The 21,005-nt window shown below is 45.4% G+C and overlaps 2 protein-coding genes across 2 annotated transcripts; one reads left to right on the top strand and one right to left on the bottom strand.

The window, feature by feature from the left end:
* Positions 1–3,390: 3,390 nt before the first annotated feature.
* On the top strand, positions 3,391–10,742 carry LOC120822570 (ubiquitin carboxyl-terminal hydrolase 2). The gene is made up of 12 exons (XM_040182347.2): positions 3,391–3,794; positions 6,687–6,734; positions 6,822–6,954; positions 7,894–8,005; positions 8,112–8,222; positions 8,339–8,403; positions 8,503–8,606; positions 8,783–8,863; positions 8,952–9,030; positions 9,327–9,434; positions 9,547–9,667; positions 9,778–10,742. Exons 1-12 carry the CDS (start codon positions 3,642–3,644, stop codon positions 9,881–9,883), a joined length of 1,221 nt encoding a protein of 406 aa, XP_040038281.2. The 5' UTR covers positions 3,391–3,641; the 3' UTR covers positions 9,884–10,742.
* Positions 10,743–14,204: 3,462 nt separating this feature from the next.
* On the bottom strand, positions 14,205–17,172 carry LOC120822571 (uncharacterized). Its single transcript, XM_040182348.2, has 4 exons — positions 17,142–17,172; positions 16,691–16,798; positions 15,470–15,889; positions 14,205–14,688 (listed from the first exon to the last, which is right to left on the bottom strand). The coding sequence occupies exons 2-4, from the start codon at positions 16,734–16,736 to the stop codon at positions 14,645–14,647; spliced, it is 510 nt and encodes a 169-aa protein (XP_040038282.2). The 5' UTR covers positions 16,737–16,798; positions 17,142–17,172; the 3' UTR covers positions 14,205–14,644.
* Positions 17,173–21,005: the final 3,833 nt, after the last annotated feature.

Here is a 21,005-nt window from a genome sequence, read left to right on the forward strand (position 1 = left end):
AGTAAAAAGTAGAATATTGACTTCTGAAATGCAGTTAAGTAAAAGTAACCTGTAAATGGAATCACTCAAGTACTTTTCACCACTGAAGAAAGGTCAAGTATACATAGTTACCTTCATAATCTTTACAGCCTCACAGACAATATATATCTGTACATATATAACATTGAATTAGCATAAATGATAAAGATTGACGTCATTCTTTGTCACCCCGCAGTGTTTTGTTCTTGGATCAATGCAGCTGTCTCCCAGCAGCGTATTTCCAAGGAAACGATGTGCCTCATTCAGTCCACACCTCGTGATTATGCTCAGTTATGTGGAAGTTGCTAAATCTATTCATGTCAAGTCCTTCCAACATGACTTAGAGGCGTTTATATACGCTTTAGTCATCCGCCGGCTGTCAACGACATTTGGCAGCAGCTGATTGTGGAAATGAAGGAAGTTGAGTAATTGCCTACAGTTGCAATTCAATTTATAACCTTTGTTGTTTTGTAGTGTTTGCGTTTAATATAAGTTACGAATGAAGTGGTTTCGACAAATTTATAGATTAGCGTTCAACGTTGTTGCCTTGAAAAGGACTCACCCTCCTAATGCCGGGTATTTTTTGTCACGTTATGCAAGTTAAGGTTTTTTGGCTACAGTTACAAAGTGTTTTCAATCACAACGAGGAACGATTTAACCACCACGACAGAACTAATGTTACGAGCGGTTTCTCGACATTCAAGACAAGCCTTTCAATAACCGCGGCGGTCCCGCAATGATTAAAGCTCCACTCCCAGAATCCCTGATGGGAACACGCCTGTGTAAACCGGGTGCCACTCGTCAAAAGGCCTCAGGAATGCAGGAGATAGAACTCATCTCATACTCAGAGCGGACCGACACCAACAGAAAAGGCACATGTTCCGAGACAAATAAAGAGTTGAAAGAGGTTTTTGTTGCGTTCAGCTATTGATATCGTTCTCTTGTGAGTTGTTAAAATGACAAACTTTCAGCTATCTCCTATTTTTCCAAAATGTTACAATCATTACTGCATAATATATAAGTTACCCGTCGTAGTAACGTCTTTGCCAGTTGGTACTAAAATCCACTGATCTCTCTGATCAATACTGATCTAACCGTCTACGAAATTCATGTTTTTCATACAGAAACTGAAGCCGAGCGGCTTGCGGTTCACTTGCGGTTCGAATTCTTACTTTAAGTTGCCGTTCCGCTCACACCAGCCTAAAAATAGGCCCATTCCGAGCATCTGTTGCTTATTTGGTCCTCTCTCCTGCGCTTGACAGGCCGTTGAGTCACCGCTCCTCGGGAGCTGACTCACGGTAAAGTTTAGGTAAGACACATCCGAGGTGTTTCCTCGCTGGCGTGCCACGCAGCACGCCGGGCCCTCGGGGGCCACGTGGAGGGACTCCTTCGTTGGAATGAAAGGAGCGGCTGTGCTGCCATAGAAAAAGGTGTGTTTGAAGTTGCAATTGTTGTAATTATTGGGGAGAGTGCTTCCACGGCAGTCTTTGAGATGATTCACCTTTACTTCACTTACACTGTTCCCTAACATTCGCACTGCTAGGTGATTATTAACAATAGTTAGCAACACACGGCTGTTATCTTCATCATATCTCTCGTATCAAGTTTAACCCTCCCCAAATGTCAGTTCTGCCACATCGTGCTGATAATCGATGCAGTAAAGTTTTGTTTTCATGTAGGTGTTGAATCAAAAGGGCCCATCGGCTTTTTGGGGAATAGTTCTGCTTCCATGACCCGTGATCACCGCCGGTTACTTTCACCTGAGCCGCTTCTGTGCTTTGTGTTCGTTGGGGATCGGCAAACGATCCGCACTACGAGGACGAGCAAACGATAAACAAAGACGGGTGACTTTGGTCGTCATCACACCGAACGGGACGAGAGCCAAAGCTGCCCCCCCCCCACTCCGCCGCCCTGGGTGTGTGCAGGACGCAGGCCTCGCCTGAGGGTGGAGGAGCGAGGTGGAGGTACCTATTAGCGTGTTGCGAGAAAGGGAGACGCTCTTTTACGATGGACAGTTCGCTTTCAGAGCAATTCATTCGCAACACGATGACAATTCACGGGTGATTGTTAGCAAAGGTTTTTTTTTTTTATCTCGCTCACATCAAGTTTAATCCCACCCAAAATGTTCTGACACTTTGTGTCGACATCACGTATGAACAGTTGGCGCTTTGGTAAAGGAATCGCTCTGTGACCCGGTGACACTCTGCTATGACTGGAATGTGTCAGAGTCGGATGGTCACATTCTTCTTCGGTGCGTTCAGGGGGTTAAATATTACGTTTGTTCCAAGGGATTCCCTCTCTGGGTGCTGCTGTCGTCCCTCCTTGTGCGTCTGTGTGTGCACCGGTCACACGCTTTTCATGTTTTTCTGGGTGTGAATAGGATCCCACTTACTTTACTTTTGTGTACCACTTCTAAGGTTCTGGTGGGATTAAAATCCACTATTAAGAACCTCCTGATATTGGCCTTTCTTCTCCCTATAGAATCATACTAAACGTCCCACTTTACATTACTGAGCGAATCAGTGCACTGTCTTGAGTTTTCCTTTGCACATTCGTGCTCCCAGGGGAGTAAACCCTTCTGTTATTCTCCACCCAAGAGACCCAAGCTTCTTCAGTTGTACCCAATTAAGATGCACGTTGTTTGTTGTCACTACTCGCCACATGCAATAATAAACACAGGAATACAGCCTGATGCATCGCGTGTTACGTGATTCCGAAGGCACTGGACTCTGTGGTTCGTAAGGACGTGTAAAGGTTTACAAGGACGGCTATCGGGTTTCTTATCAGACTCGTTTCTGTGTCAGGTCAGAGCCACAGTCGAAAGATCAAAGTCAAGGTCGATGAGTTCTCTGTTAGTTTTCTTTCTACTCGCACGCATATTTGGTTTTAACTGCACAACAGGCTAACTGCTTCAGCAGCTATTTGGCTAAAGTGCAAAGGCTCGCAAAGGCCATCGTGTGAAGAATTAAATGTGATATTTTTTTAATGTTTTTTTTTATACTCCACTACATTTGTTTCAGAGATCTTCCATTCATAACAAGGAGGAAATTTTCGGCTGCACTTGTTTCTTGCTCTTCTGATTTTGTACCCCTATGGTTGAATGCACTTATCGCTTTGGATAAAAGCGTCAGCTAAATGACATGTAATGCAATGTAATAACACATGATTGTATCCCTGGGGTGTAGGTGCCCCCTTTCACATTTGTTTTATCTATTAGTTTAGAGCAGTCCCAGCAAACAGAACATCTTAACCAAACTAGTAACCAAATAAATGAGGAACTATACCCCAAATAGCAGTATAGCGAGAGAGAGCCGACGTGCCGGGAGGCGGTGTCGCTATTTCCCACGGCCCGTGAAGGCAGCGCCTCGCCGCTGGGGGGGGCGGTGTTTACAGCACGCAGCAAAACCTCCGACGCGCGCGCCGCCTCCGTGTTTATTGTGCTGCGCGCGGGCCGCTGTGGCGCACAGAGTGCGGGGCAGAAGCGAGCCAGAGCCCGCAGACACAGAAGCAGCAGCGGCAGCACGACGACGACGACCGTCCGGCCTGCCGCTCGATTCATTTATCGATTAAAGTGGGATTTTTCCACCCGCACCGCGTCGACGCCGCCGCCGCCGCCGTCGGACATGCCGTCTCTGCGACACTCGTACACGGTGACGGTGCCGGAGGAACCGGCCGCGTTCCCCTCAGACAAGCCCGAGCTGCGGCGGAAGAGCCCGTCGCTGTCCCGGTCCAAGCTGGTGTCCACGTTCATGGGGCTGATCATCAACCAGGCCAAGGTGAGTCCTGCCCCCCCCCACATGCATCGACCCTATCGGCAGCTTGTTTCAATTATTATTACTGTTTAAGTATACATGTAGTTTTACAAGAACTATATTACACGCTGTGTGCGCAGCCTTGAACAGGGGGGGGTCTGACTGGGGCTTCGTGCTATTTAAATAAGATGTTTCTTTTTTTTAAAATATTGATTTCCAAATGTATTTATTTTAGGCAGGAGACAACTTCAATGTTCTGGCCTAAATATATTGTTTGGACTTCGAAGTTTGTTTCTCGGAAGTTCTCAGTTTGGACCGTAGATCAAGTAAAAAGTGTAACGCTGACACTTATGTGGAGAATAAAGAGATGACATGAGATACATTTGCACTTCTGCTCTTGTTTCTTGCTCTTCTGAGTTTGTATCCTTATGGTTGAATGCACTTCTTGTAAGTGGCTTTGGACAAAAGCTAAATGACATGTGGTGTAATGTAATACAAGAGGTCACTTTAAGGTCATCGCCACTTTTTGGGGCAGATGAGGAGACTTTTCTTTTTGCACAGAAATGACTGCAGCCGTTAAAAGAAAAAAAATATCCCGAATCCTCAAGTGTCTTTAGGTTACTTCTCATCTCCATTCTGCCAAATGGGAAACCGACTGTGACCTTTCAGGCCCTTATCTGCCCCTCAAGTGGTCAATGGAGAGATAGAGAGGGGAGGTGTGGGGGGGGCGCTGTGAGCACAATTTCGGGGAGTCAAGAACAGCAGCTGCCTGCATCAAAGCAGCCGTTGGGGGGGGGGGGGGGGCACATTGCGTAACATAGAGCTCCAGATAAGGAGACCAGACGGACGCCGTGTCACCTGCAGAGTACGTTGTGTGAACACTCGGCCTGCGCGTCCTCTTGGCTCAGCCTGTGTCCTCTGAAGGGGGAGGCGGGGGGGGGGGGGGGGGTGGTTTATTATTGGTCTGTGCTCTCACTGGTATGCATACTTTAGTTTATTGTCTTCTCTTGGTGTAGTCCACCAGTCCCATGCAGTTGTTGGTGCTTCCCGGCTGCACAACTTTGGTCTGGACTGAAACATCTGCATCATCTGTGATGGATTTCTGTGAATTTAGTTAAATGCATTCACGATGCCGTGGAGAATAATCCTAAATGACTAGTGATCATCTGACGTATTGAGATGTTGCAACCACAAAATCTTTCTTTGCATATATCTTCTTGTTTGTGCTGGTTTTGTTGAGGTACTCCCGGTTAAACGCAGTGATTCTCCGAGATGGTCTGAAGGAGAGATGAGCTTGAACATACTAGAGCCTGCTTCTGTATTTTCTTTTTTCTTTTCTTTTATCTTTCGAACACTTCAAGAAGCATGCCAACACTCCTGTGACATTTTGGACGCCTCCCAACAGAGACGCGTGTCTTCACTCTCTCCAAGGGAGTGGCATAGCTGCGAAGGACAGCTTCCTTCGTCACATGTAATTTGGCCTTGAGCGGGGCACGCAAAGCCTGTTGAGGACGCTGTGCCCCCCCCACTCCCCTCCCCTCCTACCTCCTTATCTCTCCTTTCTGAAGTCATCTCAACCAGTGGACGGCGTTCAGAGATTACCTGACTGCAAAACCTCCTCAGGTTTTTCTTCTGTGCATCACAAGCTGCCTGCTGAGCGTGCCGAGTGACCACCATATGTTCACCTCCAAATACGGCAGGGAGGAGGAGGAGGAGGAGGAGGGTGGCGGCGGGGTAGCATTAAAGGAGGAGAAACATTTAGGATTAAAGCCATGAGCGCTGTAGATATTTTCACAAATTCTCTTTCCTTCGTCATTCTGGAGCAACGTGTCGAGGCACCAAACCTCCTCAGCTGACCGAGCAGCTGTCTGCCTGAACGTAAACGTTGCTGCAGAGACGTTCTACAAGACGAGGACAAACGCAACGTTTGCTGCAGATTCCTCCAACAGAGAAGAACCATATATTTCCATCAAACGTTTTAACGGTGTGTCGCGTGCTTCCGTCATTGCGTCATCGTTTTCTCCTCCTCCCGTCAGACCACTGAGGCGCGATGGTGCGTCTTTGCTCCGTGTCATCGAGTTACACTGTCACTTATTGGACACTGTGTTGAGGAAGGATCTTGTTTAGGCCGGTGGGACACTTTTTTTTTTTTTTTTTACAATGAACCGAACTGAGCGCTGCCTTCTCTCTCACGTCGTGCTGCGTTCCTGTTAATAATCTGAAACACGTGTCATTCCTTTTCCCTTTTTGGTTGCATGTTATTAAGACTTTTGAGGCGAACATCCGGGTCCCTGCTGCAGCTTTCAGAGCCTCACATCAGTGGGCCCAGCGGGTCAGATCGTATCGTGTCGCACACACCACATGACGACACCGCGTGGCGTTCTCCAGTTTCCCAGTCGACGTCACGTGCTTTTGTAAGCGCCTCTCTGAGGGGGGGGGAGGGGGTGCGGATGCAGGGACGCACTGTGCCGATGTTTCCTCTGAGCACGTGGGGCGTTAGCTGATGACCGCGGCCAGCTGCTGGCGCCAACAATGTGACCGTCAGGTGCCCCTCCGCCCCCCCCCCCCCCCCCCTCGTGCTCTCTTGCGCTTCAGGAATGTCATGGGGGGGGACGGGGACGCTGTGGAGCAGAAGTTGCTTTTAGGACGTGGCGCCATGTGTCTGTTTACCACCAACGCGGCATCACGTATTCATTTCGTACAAGACAACGGCTCCGTTGTGTCTCCTGGTCCGGATTGTTAAACCACGTTATGGTCCAGTCCCATATATTCAAATTGCAACAGAGCATTAAGGGAATTCACGTAACGTTTCTGGTCCTCCACACGCGGTTTAAAAGCTTTTGCTTTTGCTCCACGGTTCTCCAATAGAAGCGCGAACGACCTCAAATCCCGTTTGCTCCTCTGTTTGTGACCTAGAACAAGAGTCCTCAAGGCCTGGTGGGACTGCGGAACCTGGGCAACACGGTGAGTGCCGCCGCGTGTCCACAACGCGCTGCGCCGTGACCGGAGCCGCGTCGGACTCATCTCTGCGTGTCTTTGTGTGCCTTCCAGTGCTTCATGAACTCCATCCTTCAGTGTCTGAGTAACACTCCCGAGCTGAGGGACTACTGCCTGAGGAACCGGCACCGCACGGACCTCATCAGCAGCAGCAGCAGCAGCAAGACCAGCGCCGCTCTCATGGAAGGTAGGAGGCGCTCCGAGCTGTCGGGAGGCGCGAGCGGGGCCTCGCCGGGCGTTGAGTCACTTTATGGCTCAATAGAAGGGTCACGTGGTGTTTTTATGTACCCGGTATCGGCTGCGTGTTGCTGGGCTGTAAACCGGGTTATCGCGAGCAGCGTCAAGGGACACCGGACACTTTAAAGCGCACTATTGGATTAAAAGAAGGGGGTTGTTTAAAGGACATTTCCATTCAATTCCATGTATAATTCCATCCATGGAAGCGGCTGTGAAAGTGTTCCGGTTTACCCTGTACTCCAAATATATTAGAAATGAGCGCTGGCACCGAATGAAAGGCACCATTTAGTTCCTAGAGGGCGTTTTAGAGGAGGCGTTGGCACACGGCGTTCCCACGGGCCGCTCTGTGCGTGCATCGCATGTTGCCAGGGATGTGTTCACTTGTGCGTGGTGATCGGTGCAGTACAAGAGCGGATTAATGAGGGAAATCAAGATTAGCCACGGAACAGGATAAAGAAACCACATTAGAAGAACACGTTAAAGCACGCCTTCTAATACAACGTGTAAAAGTACATCCGGTGTCGCAACTTTCTCTCGGTATTTAGAAGAAGAAGGAAAAAAAAAAAGGTGTGCCGCCGTATTTCATTCCTGCGGCGTTGACTTGGTGTCCGCGGCGGCGAGATGACTCTTCCTCCCTCGGGACTGGCTGCGGTGTCATCACGTGACCCACTTGGTCACGTCACCGTCACACCCGGGAGCCAGTTCCAGTCGCCGATTACGACCTTTGACCTGCGGTTGAAATGCAGTGGACAGTGAGATTAGGTTTCTTTAGCCAAAGAATACAGATGGCTCTGGACGCGCTGACTCGTGGACGATTTGTACAGGACAGTGTGGTGAATTAGAGTAACGGCTTCTCCTCGTGACTTATTTGTCCGTCCTTTGCCTCCAGAGTTTGCGAAGCTGACCCAGAGCCTGTGGACCTCGGTGAACAACGAGGCCATCAGTCCCTCTGATTTCAGGAGCCAGATCCAGAGATTCGCTCCCAAATTTGTGGGCTGCAAGTAAGTCTTCCGCCGCCGTCGTCCTCCGCTGGCTTCCCCCCCCCCCCTCGATCCGGTTTGACTTGACAGCGAAGGAAGTGACCATTCGCCTTGTGTCTCCCTGCAGTCAGCAGGACGCCCAGGAGTTTCTGCGCTTCCTACTGGACGGTCTCCACAATGAGGTCAACCGGGTGACCGTCTGCCCCAAGATGCCCGTCGAGGACTTTGACCACCTCTCGTAAGTCGGCGCAACAATGTGCTGATTTCCGCCGCGGGTTTCAGTGGTTTTGAGGCAAAATATCGTTGGCGTGTGAGTATTTGGACCTGAGATCCACCGTCTGGTTTCCTTCACAGGGATGATGAAAAGGGCAAGCGCATGTGGAACATTTACTTGGAGAGAGAGGACAGCAAAGTCGTGGGTACGGGATTTAGCTTGACCGGCAGCATCATTTCCTTTAAAACCCTACTTTCATTTACATGAGCGTTAAATGTAATTTCTGCTTTTTTTATTTTTTTAGATCTATTTGTTGGACAGCTGAAGAGCTCCGTGACCTGCACCGTCTGCGGCTTCCGTTCCACGGTGTTTGATCCATTCTGGGACCTGTCCATACCGGTCGCACAGGTCAGAACACACACACCAACTGTAGAAAAGGTTTAGCCGATCTGCAGGGCAAACGAGTACGTTATGAAATTCTGACGTAGACGGCCGAAGTGTCTTTTTTGTACATCTCATAAAATCTAAAGTTCATTTAGTTTGCCGTTTCCTGACTGGACATCCTTTGCTCTCCGTCTCCGCAGAAGAGCTCCGGCGAAGTGACTCTCAAAGACTGCTTGAGGCTCTTCACAAAAGAAGATGTGTTGGACGGAGAAGAGCGACCGGTAAGAAGCCTCCACGCTCCGCGAGCAGACATGGAACATGCAGCAGCAGCACCTCACCCCCCTCTCTCGCTCTCTCCCACTCTCTCAGACGTGCAACCGATGCAAAGCCAGAAGGAAATGCACCAAGAGATTCAGCATCCAGAAGTTCCCCCAGATCCTCGTGCTTCGTATCCTTGCATCATGTAAACGACAGTAGTCCTGCTAACACATTAGCATGCGCGCTGACTGCACACAATGGCCTGACCAACGTTTGCTATGACTGCACTTTAAGGGGTGCTGTTGTTGAACGATTTCAATCTTCTCGATCCGTCCGGTGAGGCCACCCTGACTCACATTAGGGGATATCGGTACCTGCAAGTAGCTCAGAAATGGAATAGATCTTGTGGCCTGAAGCTCAAATGCTGCGGAGTAGAAGCCCTCCTTCTGAACCAGCGTCTGGTCCTTGACCCGATGCTCCTCTCAGACCTGAAGCGCTTCTCCGACTCCAACATCCGGACCAGCAAACTCTCCACTTACGTCAACTTCCCCGTCAAAGAGCTGGACCTGCGGGAGTTCGCCTCGGAGAGCGGCGGTGAGTTGTTTTTCTGACCGACTGGAGACAAAACGTCAAAAATGAGTGCACGCACTGTCCCAAGCTCGGCTGGATCTGATGAGCAATGCCCCGTCTCTGTCTCCCCCTGCAGAGCGCGCCTCGTACAACCTGTACGCCGTGTCCAACCACTCGGGGAACGCTCTGGGGGGCCACTACACAGCCTACTGCAAGAACCCGGCGCTGGGCGAGTGGTACAGCTACAACGACTCCAGGTATTGCGCTCTCGTATCTCTGGCTCAAAATGGAAGGAATGAAAGGGCGTGTGGACCTGTTGGCTGCGTGGAGGTCGTCCTAATGACGGCGTGCTGTGCGTTCCTCGCAGGGTGAGCCCCGTGTCCTCCAGCCAGGTCCGCAGCAGCAACGCCTACGTCCTCTTCTACGAGCTGGCTGCCCCCCCGCACAGCAAATACCAGACGTGCCGTCTTTAGGCGGGCCGGCGCCAGGAGTCGATGATGCTGCACCGCGCCGGTGGAGTCGGACGCCCGCCTGCTGGGAGAGAGAGGGAGAGAGAGAGGGAGCTCCCCCTTGTGGAGAGAGTACTGTCATTACAGGCTGTGTTGCAGGATGGGGGGGAAACGCCCTCTGACATTCGATGTGTTTTTGTTTTGTTTTTTTGTCTTTTTTTGAGAGCGAAAAGGCTGGATTGTATCCAGCTGAGCTCGTACCTGAAGCAGCAAAGAGAAAACACTACTATGATTTAGAGAAAGAAAAAAAGAAGAACGTAAAATTCAGCTCGAGGCCCAGCTGTGATTCTGAAATTAAAATCTCTTTGCAGGACACTTTTCACTGTAGAAAAAACAAAAAAAAGACCGCACAGCTGTGCCTGGGCCCGAATCTGCACCCGATCGAGTGGATTTCCTTTATCTTTTTCATGCGCTGTGGACACGGACCAGCAACCATAAGGACGTTCATGTGTGATGACACGGCAGAGACTTTAAAAATGCCTCGCACAGAAAGTGAAGGATGTAATGTTTTCTATTTAAGAGAATGGCAGTAGATGGAAGAGCATACGTAGCGTGTGTATGGCAGTGAACAAAGCCGTATAGTTTTTCTCAATCCACTAATGTAGAGAGGATGTTTTCTGGCAAAGCACATATTATTTTTGTATAGTATTTATGAACAGCGCAGTGAATGTACGTGTGAAAAAGCCAGACATACCAAATCAGCTGTACAAAAAAAAAAAAAAAGCATCAACAGTACCGTACTTCTTGCCGCAATAATGTTTGCTGACTTTACACCTTTTATCAGTTCGGAGTCGAAAAATGATTAAACTTCACTGTTGACTTATATTGCATGATGTTTTTATCTTTGTACGTTGTCCAGCTAATCCAAAGTTGACAAACAGAAACACAAAACATTATCACCTCATAAAGATGAAATTGTGTGCAGAACCAGTCACGGTTCCCAGAGGAGGAAGCCGACTGACTTCGATGATCAGCTGACTCTTCTTTTAGCTGAGAATTTCAATTTTTAGTCAAAGCCAAAAGAAACATATGAATTGCAAATACATTTATTGTTTTGTTACTTTTTATTCTCTCAGACTACTGGGAAGGAAACATCCAAAATACACATCGCTGTGTTTAATCAAGTTGTCTATTGGCTGTTTAGCATTAGCTCATGTTTAATTTAAATATTCAAAAGAAATTGTTGTTGAAAAAGTGTAATATAAAAAAAATATTGAAATAGTACCTTGGGGAGGTTTCATTGAAATCTCTATTGTATTCTCTCCTCAAAGAGCCCTTATTAGTTTGGTTTATTTAAATGTTTTTACAGATCCACTGTCCTCCCCCAACACGCATGCCCGAGCAGTGCCTCTGGCTCCCGTGCACGCCATATGGGCTGATCACACGGCTCAGGGTATTAACAGTAATTTGCCTTCGTGGGAGCAGTGCTGGTTTCGCTCCTTGTGTTGATAAGCTAAGCTACCATAAAACGATGAAGGCCTCGTGATGGCTAAAGTCCACTTTAAAGAACAGCTGTGATGTCACGGTGGGGACTTTTAGTAGATGTTATGTATTAAAGTTTGGTAAAAGTAAATAATATGAAATAAAACACTGGCCCTACTGCAATTATAACCAGGTCATGGATGAATTGTCATACATACATCTGTCCCTATTTCTGTAAATCAATGAACAAATTGTAATTTACTTTATTGTATGTTGAGGAACACTATATCCACAGGGGGCGATAACGGGCTTGAAGTACGTTCTACCTTTTGCGGTAAATTCCCGAAGAAGAACTCTGGCGGTTGTTACGCAACTTCCTGTCAGATCAGCGAACACCGTCTACTACTTTTTATGGCTTTACGTAACTCATTTGAGTTTTAGTAATCTATTGACTCTTCCTATAGTCTATTTATGCTCAACCAATGTCATAATTGACTTGCTCCTTTTTTGTTATTATCTTGGCCTGGGGGGGGGTAACGTTGCATTCTGTCGCTAACTGTTAGCTTGGCTTAGCTCTGCTAGCCTTTGTGCTATGTGTGTTTGCTGTCCACCTGGAGACAGTACAGGCTAATCCGTGGAGTGATGTCATGAATCCACACCCGTGGCAGTGATGTGGGGTTGCTCCACCAAGCACCTGAATCAAAACAAGGTCACAAACATCTTCTGATAAAAAATATATAATCCAGGGTTTCCCCCCCGTCCCTTAAAATACGGAATAGTCCAGTATTTGACAGTAAAATAACACGTCCTGTTTTGAATCAATACGGGACGCGCATTGGGTAATACCCGCTGCCATCGTTGGTTTGATTGGTCTATTTCAGGTTCACGGCCAATCAGAGTCAGAGGAGGGCGGGGCGGAGTGTCGATTTGAAAGAATGTCCCGTCGGCCGTAGTCCCTTATTTTTCTGTACTAAAGGTAGCAGATCTAATAATATCTGTTCTTACACATTTTGATATGGTCTTTCTTCAGACATTGTCCAAGTTGCTTTTGGCTTCTAAACCATCTGCCTTGGTGAACATTTGAAAGCTCTGTGTCCTTTTTTGTAATGTTGAATGTTATAAATTCCTGACCTATGAATGTGGTTTAAACCACACAAACCTGGTTCATTATTCGTCACTCATTATTTTCAAAAGTAATTGAAAGAATTGTCTCTCCTTTTGGCCCGCAGATGTTGTTCTTTGAGTCGGTCACTCCACTGAAGCTGATTTGACTGAATTCAAATAGGTCAACTATCGTCAGATTAGATTTAGATTCCAATAGAGTGCTTCTGTTACAGGATATCTAGAACTCTTTTTTACAATCTGGCACACTATTTTACAACTAGAATGAACTGCCTGTTCTGTCGTTGGTCTCACGGGGTTTACTAATCTATAGGGAAACAGAAGCTATCGCAAAATCAAACCGCTTTGTGCTGCAGAGACTTCACTTGCTCACTTTACTGTCACTTAAATTGTGCAATGAACAACCGACACAATTTTATTCTAGTGAGTCACAAGCCACTTAAATAATGTGATCTTGTTGGTTTTATAGAAAAGCTGCCCTTCGTTGAATCCCATCTCAAATCGCTGCGTGTCAGGGGGCCTCGTTCCAGATGTTTGGCTCTGGATCTTCGTCCTCGAGGAGGTCCATCCTCTCCTCTCGTCTGCCTCGCCCGCTTCAGTGCATGTTGTTGTCCCTCTCAGCTCTGTCCCTCCGTGTGCTGTTTGTCCGTCTCTCATCTGTGCGATTGATGTGATTGAGCTTTGCCTCCTGTGTTTGTTTAGTCTGTCCTCTCTATAGGTCTCTGTGGTCTCACATTGGTCATGTGGTTCAGGTTCCTGTGTGTTTGTTTTGGCAGCCGGGAGCGTCCCAGCGTCCCCCCATCCATTCTCTGCATGTTTACAGTCCATAAGATTATCATGACGGTCTCTACAGTAAGTTGATCGATTCTATACACAAAATCTATAACATTTTACCATAGGACTGAATAAATGGCATCTTACTTGGGCCAGTATTTTACACCCACAAGTGTAACTATTAAAAGTTATATTTTATTCAGCCCTTCCCCTCGGTTTATAGCATCTGTCACAAATAAACTTAAATAAATGCATCAATCCGCTAAATAAGCCTTCGTACGGTTAATATGAACACACATACTGAGAGCAAGCTCAACACATGAAAATAAAGTGGATCTTTCTTGATGAATACTAAGTTTGTAGGATTAAAATGCTCTACAGCAACTAAAGCTTGCCAAAAAAACTGAAGGTGTGAATTTATGGTCCCTAAGGAAAGGTCAACCAGAAAACCAATGAGATAGGGGATTCTGTTGATAAGAGATAACAAGATCAGGTGGCACTTAAGTCATGACCCATTTACAGAAAAGATATCTACAATTCTGATGGTTAACTACATCAATAGTTGTGCGTCTGATAAGGTTTTTATCAAGACTCATAATGAGCAAACTCCATCCAGGAGATGTACTTGAAAGCTCAGTGAAAAGCCAGTAAATCGTTCCTGATTTGAGATTTCATCAAACTAAAAAAATATAAATCACAAGAATGAACTCGAAGACCAGCACGTCCATAATGAGATTTAAAATGTCTTTATCGTAAGCCGCGAACACTAATTAAAGATGTGATAGATATCATACGCATCATTAAACTCATGACTTCATCAAACATACTTATAACTTATAACAAATATGTGATATTATGTCACAGTGGGAAGCAGTTATTTATTAAATGTTTGTATTTTTTCTCCAAGCCCAGTTCATAAGAAAACAGTCAACAACTGAAAATGAACGTGAATGTCTAAAGGAACATCTGTATTCATTTATTTTTTATTTCATTTGTCTTTACAGAATGCCATGTATGAATCTGATGACCTAAACATACTTCGCTCACCATAGACTATTGTAGAAATAATATACCAAAGTTATTAGATGTAAAGGATATCACAATATTAATATATTATATTTTGTAAACCAAATGCTCCCAACAATTGCATTAAATCCAGTAGAAAAGGGCTGTCGATTAATTTCAAAGACCCTTTTCCGCTACTGTACCAAAACATGACAAAAATAGAAAATGTACGGTATAAAACACATTTTCATTCTGACAATAAAAATATCAAATAGATCAAATTGAATTAATGTCTTCCTAATGGCTCAAGTCGTTATTATTATGTCATTATTATATTCTGATTTGAGCCTTTCAGACATTAATATCTTTCCGCTGTCTTGTTAAACGGGTCACCATGTGACCTTAGATCCTCCCAGTGAACTTCAGCGCGCCAAAGATACCTCCACCTGAAGATAGAAGGAAAAGAAGCCGTTACTTTTACACCAGCATGCTTTCGTTTTAGTTATTTTACCGTGCGCATGTGCTTGATACTTAAAATACGATTAGAATAAGTATATAGCACAGCCATGATCGTTTTTCTTTTCTTTTTTCCAGTTTTCCTTGGATTGCTATTCAGCTACGGTCAGTTTGCATGTTCCTTGTAAATTGAGGACCACGTCCATCGTGTCCATTGAGCAGGTGGATTGATACGGACATCATTGCCAGGGAAAGGTAAAAAATAAATGAAAGGTACAATCTTAGGAATAATAAAGGAAAAATACTTGAATCTTTAAAATGAATAAATATTACAAATTCTAAAGAATCAGATCTTCAGGTCTTGAGCTTTAATAGTTATGAGATAATATGTAAGAATTATAATTTATTATCTTATCTTGCTGGTCTAGACAGTCAAATGTTTGACTTATCGTATCTCACAATCTTGATTCACTAAATTCAACGAAGTCTGATTGATGGATGTTTTGATAATCTGTCATTCATTTCCCATTTTCTTTTTCATTTCTGCGTGATAATGGGATTGAGACACAAAGTGGTATTTGACGCATCTCTGGATTTGAACAGTGAGGTTTGCATTTATTCAAATGCTGCGGATCAGCAGAAGGGGGGGGGGGGGTGGGGCAGTCGTGCAAAGGTTTGCTTAATCCTTGTTAATGGATTACTGGGACGGTGTCTAATTGAGGAAACACAAACGAGGTCCTACGTAAAAGGGTGTGCTTTTATTGCACTTACCGACAGCTGCCACCCCCGCGATGGAGCCGACGGCGATACCGGCGATGGCTCCGGACGAGAGTCCCTCTGCTGGAGGAGGATTGGTCGATTCAGGGGCAACCGTTCCTTCAGTGGGGGCCGGACCGGATGAGGATGGACTTGGGGTGGTGGCAGAAGTGCCGGGTGGAGCTTGGGTGGTGGCAGAAGTGCCGGTTGGAGCTGGGGTGGTGGCAGAAGTGCCGGTTGGAGCTGGGGTGGTGGCAGAAGTGCCGGTTGGAGCTTGGGTGGTGGCAGAAGTGCCGGTTGGAGCTGGGGTGGTGGCAGAAGTGCCGGTTGGAGCTGGGGTGGTGGCAGAAGTGCCGGTTGGAGCTGGGGTGGTGGCAGAAGTGCCGGTTGGAGCTGGGGTGGTTGGGCCGGGTACAGGTGCTCCACACAGGGTGACTGTCGGTAAAAGCAAAAAGACAGAAGTGTTGAAGGAGAATGATGAAAACGCATGTTAACTTGGTCCTAGATTTCCACAAATGCAGGTAGAAACTGACTCAGCTTTTATTTTGTGAAATGTTTCCCCCCCATTTCTCAAACTGCCTTAGGTCATTTTATTAAAATCCATAAAATGTCAAATTATTTGCTGTGACTTCACATGTATTATAAAATAGTTTTTTCATGTAATGGTGATGAACAGTATTAATGGAGCAATTATGAAATAGTGTTTCCCAATAAATATGGTGGTTTCCATAATTATAGGGACAATGTCAAAGATAGTAAACCTAATCATTGACCAAATAACGTCAGAGCTTGACTAACCCTTTAAACAAACACTATAACCTTTATGACCTTGAAGCCATGCACTCATTCAACCTTATTAAAAAACTAATAAAAAGGATAGGGTTTCAACTTTTAATAAATTGCTAAAATGTGAGTCCAACATTTGCTCCTTTAAATTTCAAATTTTTAGTTGTCTGGAGCTAAATCGGTTTATATGATTAACGCTTTTTACACAATAACACTACATTTCTTACAATATTTAATGTTGCATCAACAGGAATTCCACGAGCGTGTATTAATGGAGATCCACAACACGTTTAGCTGTATAACAACCAGGTAACAAATCTCCTCTTGTTAATGAATAATGAACCATTGTTAAATTATTTATTAACCATCAGTTAAGCCGTTTCTTGCAACTTGTCACAACGTGAAGCTCATTAGATGGTGTTAGCAAGAAGAGTTGTAGAGATTTTTTACCTGTGCCGAAAAGGCAAATAAACAGGAGAGGAAGGTTGAGGTGCATCGTGTCAGAGTGTCGGTGCCACAAAGCCAGCGAATAGATGTGTGTCTGTGGATTATGAGCGTCTGGAAACACAAAAACATAGATGCTGATCGTTTCCCTCAAACACGCGTAGAACATGTTATCGTTCCCGCCTGCGCGGGACACATTCTTAAAATAACAATTGTACCTGCTTCTGCGCTGCAAAAAGATAAACTTAACAGAATCGATGTAAACTAACTCGGTCCAGCTTTTTACTGATATTCTGAAATAAAATCAGAAAAATGAATAAAACACACATAACTTAAGCCTAGGTTTTTTCGTAGTCATACCTGAGAACTTTTAATTACAAAACTAAATGCTTATTTCTGTGAATAACTCCAGGTTTCTGCGTAACACACGTCTCCTTTGAGGAAAGCTGCTACTCACCTGAGAGGCTGCCAGTGATGATTTCCTTCTTTCCTCCGAAAGACCAGAGGACACGATGCTTTTATGACAACTTTATCGCCCCCCCCATCATCAGCCCTCCCATCCTTCCGTGTGGGTGTGGGTGTGCTTCTGTGTGTGTGTGTGTGTGTGGGTGTGGGTGTGCTTCTGTGTGTGTGTGCGTGTGTGTGTGCGCTTATGCTGTCATATACAACCCCAGCTCATCCATGGTGACCAGGCATGTATTGATTTATAAGGACTATTATTGCTTATCGCAGAGCTATATTTGGTTTATTTTTAGCCCACTCGCTGCTGCGCATTCTGGTGACATCCTCATGTGCCCATGATTCACAAAGGTAAAAGGTGGGTGTGGGTGGAGAAAAAACCTGAGAAGCCTCCACATATCAGGCTAACTGATAGTGAATTTGTGCCATGTGCAGGATTTGTCCGCTCCACGTTTTTTCAATTTGAATGGCATGTCTTAAATAGGAACATAATTAATCAATATAACAAAAGGTCTGTGGAAGCCCTCTGCATCATGGTGGAAGAACGTGTCAGATCGTCCTCACGGGTAAAAATTACAACGTGGGTCAACTTGACCCCCAACGAGCTGCGGTTCCCTGACGGGCACCTCTGAGCTGATTTATGACTTTGATGTGTCAGATGCAAAAGCAGAAGTAGGATGTTGTTATAAATGAGGGCCCTGAGAATAGAGCTCACAGAGTGTGATTTTGACACAGTTTGCTTCCATCAGTAAAGATTGGTTTCATCTTAACGGAGGCCATCTTTGTCAAACCTTTAGGTCGTCGTTCTTCTGCCTAAGATCTTTACAGTCGGAGCAACAGATTCAGGAAACACACAATATCCCAGATAGAAGGCCATCGTTTTTAGAAAGACTTGCAGAGTGATCTGCCCTCCTTTTGCAGTTGCTGCCCTCGGTTTCCTTTGGCCTTTCCTTAAGTCAGCGGGACCGCCCCGACCAGTTTGCACCGCTGGCTGGAGCAATAAAGATGGACCCAAGAGGAGACAGAACCAGAAGGCCCTTCGGCTCGCTCTGCTTGACGGGCTGCTCAGCAGACTGTGGTTGAAACCACACCGTCACACCGTCACCGCAGCACCGCGGCACCGCAGCACCGCAGCCGGCCCTTTACACGGAAGAAGTTGGGAAGAGTCCAAGCTGCCAAAATTCAATTCAATCAAATTGTAACCAGAAAAACAATCCCCCGCAGCCCAGTAAGCGTTCAGCCCATTCAGAGGCCAGTGGGGACGACTCGGTTTGCAGTAAATTATTTATTTTTGCATTTCAGTTATCTTGGGATACCAACACGTACTTGTACATGACTCACACACGTTGGCGTCATGCCGACTTTGTGGCGTTTCGCCTTATCGTGTGGAAGAGAATGAACTTTTTACCCATGAGCTCGTGGGCACGTTGTGTTCGAGCTGTCTGTTGTTGGGTGAGAGGACTGACATCTCCGTCTACAGAACCTGTAGCAGCTGGTTTGGGTCGCTGCATTAAAAGAATACAACGAGGTGAAAAGCTGCTTTTCCTCGCTCGTCCCAAACTGAAACAAGAATCAACTGACTAAACCCAAATGTGAAAAAAGAGAAGAGAGACTAAAGAGCTGTTGCTTCTTTTTAAAATCAAATACAATACGACTAACAATTAGTTTGTTCCAGAGAATAAGACCAAAGTGCCAAAACAGGTCAACCCCCCCCCCCCCACGAGGATCCTTGGTGGTTGGATTGGCCGCTCATCAGTGAGAAGGTTGCAAATGCACTGGGAAGTCGAACCATTAAGTGCTTCATAGACTATTAGTAGAATCGAAATGGTTTGTGTTGCAGTGGGAGCCACTAAAGTGGTTTAACTACTCGAGTAACACAGTGCGTTTTGACTTGAGCTGTTTGTGTTTCTTCTTGTTTTCTCTTCTTTTTCTTTGGTAATAATCAGGTAATAATCAGAGCATTGAAGACATCTGACCTGTTGGAGATAAATGTACTGCTTCCTGTTCAGATATCAGAGGGAATCTTCTTTGGAGGTACTTTCCAATTGATACCAATGCTTTTGTTATTACATTGTGTTCGATACAATATAGTTTACAAGCTTGTATATTGGACCACGGTTACATTACCTGCTAGGTGTTGGCTATATATGGTTTTATTTCTACTTTATTGCGCAGTAAAAAAAAAGAAAAGAAAAAAAAGTGAAAATCACCAAAGAAGCCCAAATGCTCCGATCCTACAGGTGCAGTCTGGTCGTGGAGGTGTCTGGATATTTGTGCTGCACTGCCGGTGTGTTTGGGAACAGAAGAAGTTTCGCCTGATTGTGCTGTTTGTGACCGATTGTGTTTTATGCAACCGACACGGAAATAAAAAAGTATCAAGAGAGCAGTTTTTCTGTTTTTCTGTAACCGCCACCTAAAGACTTGATGAACTTCGGCACTATGGCTTTTTTTACTCAATATTGTGTGTATTTGAAGGACTTTGCAATCAACTTAGAAAGAGTTGAGAGGCGTTGTTCAGTTTGTGTGTCGAGGGACGGAACTGGATGGTTCTGGACTGATTTATGGCTAAGACATGGCAGCAGGTGGCTTTTATGATATTACACTTTGGTCTTTCAGCGCAATCGTCTATGAGATAAGATACATTCCAGTAAAGTCTACTTTATTTTAGTCCCAAGGGATTTTTGGGCCAACAAACAAATGGCCTGAATTCTGAATGATTGACACGTCTACTATTATTTCCTTCTGTTGTTATTGCATATTTAAATGTAATGACCCCTAATAACACTTGATGTTATATTTCACAATCCACCTGTACAACACTATAAAAAGCACTGAGGACAATTTCCTACATCAAATTCTCATACAGAAGATGGATTTCTTGTATTTTCTTAATGACTGTAGGAACAATGTGTTAAAAGAAGTATACAGAATTCCCTTTGTAAACCCTTTGACTCCAATGTTGAGTCTTACATTACAGTTACATTTTAACATTGTCCCCTGGGTGTCTCCTCTTCATCAGCCCCGAAGCAGCACACCCAGCAACGATAAACTGTGAAAAACAAAGGTTGTCTTTTCTGATGAACTCTGGATTCACTGACACAGAAGCTCTCTACTGTTTCACAGGTAACGAAACTCAACTGCGCTATCATAAGGTTTGAGGTGGCAATAAGGAAACCCAAGTGATGTTTCGGTTTTCCAGAATTTCCTGATCCTCAAAGGGAAACTTTAGACCTTAACGCACAGACTTATCTTCGTCACACCGCTGGGTGCAGTCCATTGGATAATAAAGATTTAGTGTTAACCGACATGTTGTAGGTGGTAGGCAACAGCTATTAACAGAGTGTGGGATTTGGTGGCATGTGGTGGCGTGGTTGCAAATTACAGCTAACTAAAAACCCCTGCGCACGCTCTTTCCTTTAAGAGGTCGCTGTTTTGCCAGTTGCCAAATGTCAGTGTCTATTCTGACCATCACATCGGTACTGCAGGAACAACGGTACAGCTGACACGTGTTACCACAGTTTTCCTAAGTTCAGTAAAGGAATATTGTGCCCCTCAAGGTCATTTTTTACCAATGGATCGAAAATGCTCAAAGTGGTTTATTCATCTCAACCAGATTTCAGGAACAATGGTAGCAATACATTAGATCATCATGGAACAGTCTTTAACCAGACCAAGCGAGGTCAGGTCAATTGTCTTTAATGCCAGCGTTTACTCAGCGCCTGAAAGCAGCATCTGATCGCGTATAGCTTCAGTTGAACACGGACTGCAGATACAGAAACGGTGTCAGAGGTTTTCAGCTGCGTCTTTTAAATTGATGGCGCTGTTTTGCTATTTTTGTCTCATTGTTTGGGTTTGACAGCAC

The sequence above is a fragment of the Gasterosteus aculeatus genome, chromosome 7 (genome assembly GCF_964276395.1).
Source record: "Gasterosteus aculeatus chromosome 7, fGasAcu3.hap1.1, whole genome shotgun sequence".
NCBI lineage: Eukaryota > Metazoa > Chordata > Actinopteri > Perciformes > Gasterosteidae > Gasterosteus > Gasterosteus aculeatus.